General features: G+C 44.9%; 1 protein-coding gene across 1 annotated transcript; it reads left to right on the top strand.

The window, feature by feature from the left end:
• Positions 1 to 663: 663 nt before the first annotated feature.
• Positions 664 to 3934, top strand: LOC114489191 (SLAM family member 5-like). The gene is made up of 2 exons (XM_028503199.2): positions 664 to 1157; positions 2745 to 3934. Exons 1-2 carry the CDS (start codon positions 698 to 700, stop codon positions 3101 to 3103), a joined length of 819 nt encoding a protein of 272 aa, XP_028359000.2. The 5' UTR covers positions 664 to 697; the 3' UTR covers positions 3104 to 3934.
• Positions 3935 to 5540: the final 1606 nt, after the last annotated feature.

Below are 5540 nucleotides of genomic sequence, written 5' to 3'. Positions count from 1 at the left end.
TAACACCACATATAGTCTCATCGTTTCTATGAATCAGAATCCAGGGATGGTTAAGCTGGTTCCTCTGGCTCAGAGTCTCTCCAACTGAAATCAAGACCTTGGCTTCGGCTGCAATCAGTTCCAGGGGTAACTGGGAAGGATCTGTTTCCAAGCTTACCTGTGTGATTGCTGATGGTATGCAGTTCACCTGGCTGTTGCCCTGAGGGCCCTTATTCCTCCCTTGCAGTTGATCAGTCTGCCCTCAGTTCCTTGCCATGTGGTCCTCTTCATAGGGCAGCTAACAACATGGCAGGGGATTTATCAGTGTGAGCAAGAGGAGGGTGAAAGAGAGTGAGTACAAGTGAGACAGAAATCAGTCTTATATAAGCTAATATCTCTAGGCGACATCCTACCACTTTTGCTATTTTCTATTCCTTAGAAGCAAGTCACTAAGTGCAGCACACACTCTAGGGGAGGGGGTTACACAAGGATGTGAACACAAGGGAGGGTGGAATCTATGGAACCACTTTAGAAACGGCCTCATTCATGATCTCATTTAAATAATACTGTTATTATAAGGAACCTGCAGGTAATCTGTTATCTGTTCAAGGCTACACTCCACTAGAACCAGAAGCTGATTTCAGAAACATTCAAATTCATAGTACAATCCTGTCTTCTAAGAATCAAGAAAGAATATTGTGTGGATTTTCCTAAAAAGATGGGTTCCATGGTTCTCTCTTTTATTCTTGATGACAAAAAAAAACAACAACTCCTGTTTCCTCTTTCTAATTACCTAGGTATCTACAGCCCTGGGGCCATGAGTTCTGAAACACATGTATCTGAAGTTAAGGATTCTAGAGCCCCTGTTTTTCTGACAAGGATCCAAGGAGAGTCTGTGTTGTTCAATGTGATTAAGGAGCCAGAAACTAAGCTGGAAGAGATCTCATGGAGCGTTGGGCCTGAATCAAACTACAGAGTTATGCTGGAAGTCAAAGAGCAAGTTAACAAACCACATTGGCTTAGCCTCCAAGACAAGTATATGCAGAGGGCACATATACTTAACAGGACGTCCCTAAGGATCAAGAACCTGACCTATGATGACAGTGGGCAGTACCGGGCTCGAGTCAGATTTCCTGGAGGAAAAGAATTTAGCCAGGTTTTCTACCTCACTGTCTATGGTATGTCCTCAACCCATCCCATGGCCACCTCTTTTATTGTCACTGGGAGTGTCACATAGGTGCTAATTTCAGTCTCTCTTTGCTACCTTGAAATTAAGGTAAGTGTGTTCACCATGAATAGAGATCAAAGCTGAGATAAAATCACACCTGGGATAAAATCATGTCAGTATATGGAGAGAGGAACATAGAACTTGGGGAATTGGAATTATTGCCACATTTATTACCCTTTATAGGAATAAGGTTATAATACTTAATTTCTGTATTAATTATATATAGCTGCTATAACAAATTACTGCAAACTTGGTGGCTTACATCCACACCAGTTTATCATTTGACTGTGCTGTAGATCAGATGTCAGAGGTGGGTCTCACTGAGCTAAAGTCAAGGTGTTGGCTGTTGGCAGGGCTGCAGTCCTTTATGGAGGCTGTAGGGGAGAACATGTGTTTGCCTTTTCCAACTTCTAGTGGCTGCCTGCATTCCTCGGACTGTGGCCACCTTCCTCCACCTTATAAACCATCAATGGTGGGTCCAGTCCTCATATTACATCACTCTGAACTCCTCCCTTTTTTCACTTTTAAAGACCCTTGTAATTACATTAGTCCCATCCAGATAATACTCAATAATATCCTTATTTTAATTTACAATAAGTAGATTAGCGGTGTTAATTCTATTATCTTAATTCTCCTTTACCACATAATCTAACATATTCACAAGTTTTGAGAATTAGGATGTAGACACTTTTGGGGCCACTGTTCCACCTACCACAATTTGGAAACAACATATAGATAGTCCTCTCTGTCCTATCAGCTCTCACTCAGCATCTGCATGAAGCAGCCTTACTCACAAAGAGTCCACAAATCCAGCTCCAAATGCCTCCATAGATGTAGGAGTTTACACTGAAACACTTCTTACACTCATTTAGCCAATTCTTTCTTTCCCTAAAGTTCCTCTCTGCATAGTGAAGTATGTACTACAGATAGAGGCTTTTGCAACTTTAGGTCCCCAAATGCTATCTAATACCCACTTATCAGTCTGTCACCTCTGTGTGGACCTCAAGTTCAGTAGCATGTTCTAACCTCACTTGCAGCTGTCCTTCCCAGTAGTTATCATTGTATTTTCCACGGATGTCTCTGTTTTTGAGAGCATTGGGCCTTTCTCTGGACTCCCAGAGCTGGCCAGATGTCCTCTCCACTGTGGGCTGTGCAGTCCTGGGTATCACCTCTACAGGAGAAGCTGAGCATGGTCCCTGTGCCAGGACAAGTTCTTCCCTCCCAGAATTCTTCACCTTCCAGGAAAGACCCCAATTTCTTAGGAATACTGGGCTTGGTATGTGGGATCAGGGCTTTATTTCTTCAGGGAGGTTTTTAAGACGTTCTCTGTCTAGTGAAATCACATAGGGCTTGATTCAGTGGTTTCCTTCCTTGTTATCACTTACCATATATTTTTATGAATCATATTTCATCTGTAAAATGATTTCATATCTCTTAGAGGGAGGATGCCAGAGCTCAATGAAATAATGGATGAGAATGTGTGACTGCAAGGGGTTCCAAACATATGATGCTTTATTCTCTCCATGCCCCACCCCAGAACCTGTGCCCCTTCCCCAGATCCTAGTCAAGTCACAATCTATCACATCAGACTGGTGCAACATCACGCTGGAGTGCACACCCATAAGAGCCACACAGGACCTGAATGTGACCTGGAGAAGCAGTAACCCACCCAGGGAACTGGATGAGACAAGCACACTGGAACCAGCCCTCATCTCCTGGTCCCTGCCTATGAAACTGCCCCCGACCCAGACCAACATCAGCCTCACCTGTGTAGTCAGCAACCCCGTGGACCAAAAAAATGCCACCACAAACCTTGGAGAAGTCTGTGACCATCGTGAGTATAATATGCCTGAGGGAAAGGACACTTTTCAGAGCTCGGGTAGCACTGCAGACTGAGGGTTCTGGGATTTCTCCCCTCCATCTTAATTAGCACCACCATCCACCTGGTCACCTCATATAGAAGTCGCGAGTCACATCCAATTTGCTTCTGCTTTTTAGTGTCTCTCACAACCATGCCCTCCTCTCTACCTTTGTAGCCTCTGCTGACCCAGGAAGTAGCCATCCATCCCACCCCCATCCACCATCTAGAGTGTGTGCAGAGTGGTCTTTAGAAAAAAGAAATTAGATTGTGTCTTTTTCCTGTGTCATCTTAGGATTTGACCTCCAGCGATTCCCTGGAGGAGTCAGGGCTCAGACATTCCTCTGCCCATATTTCTGGCCTCACTTACATACTCACTTACACCAAATGGCCTGTTTAGAATTCTCGAGTGTGTTCTGCTTTTCAAGTTTTTGAGCCTCTGATTATGCTGTTTCCTCTACCATCATTTCCACCAAGTCCAGATTATTTTTTTCTTCCTTACTCCTATTGAAGGATTTTCATCAATATGGCTGGCATTATGGGTATGGGATGAGTCAGTTCATACAGGGCCCCATTCTTGGTTTAAAGCTGCTATCAATAAAGTTGAACAAAGGGCTCTTCATTCTGGTTTTGCACAGGGCCTCGCAGGTATTGCAGCTGTCCTGCTCTCAGGCACCTTCTCCTCTAAGGAGCAGTTCATGACCACTGACCCTAGGGAGCAATGCTGTTTATAGATTTGTCTCCCCCATCTGGGGAATGACTTGAAAGCAGGGATCATGTTTTGTCCTGTTTTGAATCTCTGTGCCAAGCAGAGCTTCTGGGAAAGTTTGCTCACAATCAGTATTTTACTGAATGAAAAAAGGCCCTGGTACCCCTGTGTGTATCTTCACCTCTCTAACTAATCCTCCACAAGCTGACGAGGCATCTGGTGTGTCAATAACACATAAGATCCCTATTACCCTCTCCTCATACCACAATTTCATGTCTCAGATCAATTTCAACACTGAGCATGACCCACAAGACCCATCTGATCCACCTTTCCCACAGCTACTCCCTGCCCCATTCCTCTCCTCCTGCAACAGTGGGGTGCTGGCACTCCCAGAGGCTGGCTTTTTATAGGATTATTCCCTAAATGTGGTGCTTCTTCTTCCTGCAACACTGCATCCATCCCCAGTATATGGGAAATTCATAAGACTCCCTCCAGACTCAGTTTACCCATCACATCCTCTAGGAGACCCCATTGAAAACCTGCATAAAAGGTGTAAACCTCTATTGGAGTGCCAACCCTTTATCCGGCAGACTTTGGTATTTTCCCTGTCTTCTCTTCTGGCTGATGAGCTCAAGAGTGAAAACCATTTCTTGTTCATCCCTATGTTCCTGACACCATAGAGGAACTTAGGAACTGACTGAATGAATGAACCTGCCTTGTTCTTCCTCTTCTTCTTCTGACCCAGGAGCCCTCAGACTTCCCTACCTGCTCTCTATATCCCCTTGGCAGTGGGTATCTCAAGTTCTTTCTTGTCTTAAACTTCTTCACTTTCTTTCTGTGAGGGAAGCAGATTCACATGGACAGACTGCTGTTGGCCCCCTGCGAGGCATTGCACATGCAGTCGTGCCTGTACTGTTGACTGTGGGAGCTGGATTGTACTTCTTGATGACTTGTGGGAAGAAGAAGGAGAAGATGCAGACCAGAAGAGGCAGGTTACACTTCTCCTTCCAGGCCCATACACCTTTCCTCCTCCACTTTACTCTTGGTTTGTTTTCTGCATTTTACTGCTCAGGGAATGTCCCTACAGAGGGGTAGTGGCATGGTCATGGCCTTGAAGTTTACAGCAGTAGAGAGGGTACAGGTTTGTAAGGCTTAGATTCAAGCTACATTTTGTGTATGACTCAGGTGCAGGATTGGAGGAGGACCATCAAGACCATAATGATGACATCTACTATGCAGAACTGACAGAACAAGAATCTCAGGAGGGCAGGGACAAGGTGAGATCTGGAAGCTGTAGTGAGCCTGGATTCTCCCAGGTTCCTCCATGCCTCAGCTAGGCTTGCCAAACACAGTTATGTCATTCTTGGCGCTTCTAGCTCTTTAACTCTTACTGAACAGGCAACACTAAGAAAATTTAAATTGGGGCTAGTGTAGTGCTGGGTATTTTCAGGAAATTCATATGCAGTGCACATAATCAGCATTGGTTCCATACAGGTCCCTCTAGAGCCCCTCTGTCCCTCAGCTGCTCCAGAAACAATGTTTTTATATTTCTAGGGTATTAGTGAACAACATCTGGAAGAAAAGGAGCTTCTCAATAGCATCTATGATGAGGTCCATAAGCCAGGCCAGGCCAGGCCTTGAAGATTGGAAGAGGCAGGAAAATTCAGCCCACCTCAAACACCTCTGTTCTGGGCATGATACCTACAGAAACCTGCATCTTCCAGCTTTGGTCCAGTTCCAGCTGCCTCTGGGCTGCGTTATTCTGC

Source organism: Phyllostomus discolor, chromosome 14, assembly GCF_004126475.2.
Source record: "Phyllostomus discolor isolate MPI-MPIP mPhyDis1 chromosome 14, mPhyDis1.pri.v3, whole genome shotgun sequence".
NCBI lineage: Eukaryota > Metazoa > Chordata > Mammalia > Chiroptera > Phyllostomidae > Phyllostomus > Phyllostomus discolor.
Note: the sequence above shows the minus strand (reverse complement) of the source record. Positions and strands in the feature narration are given on the sequence as shown.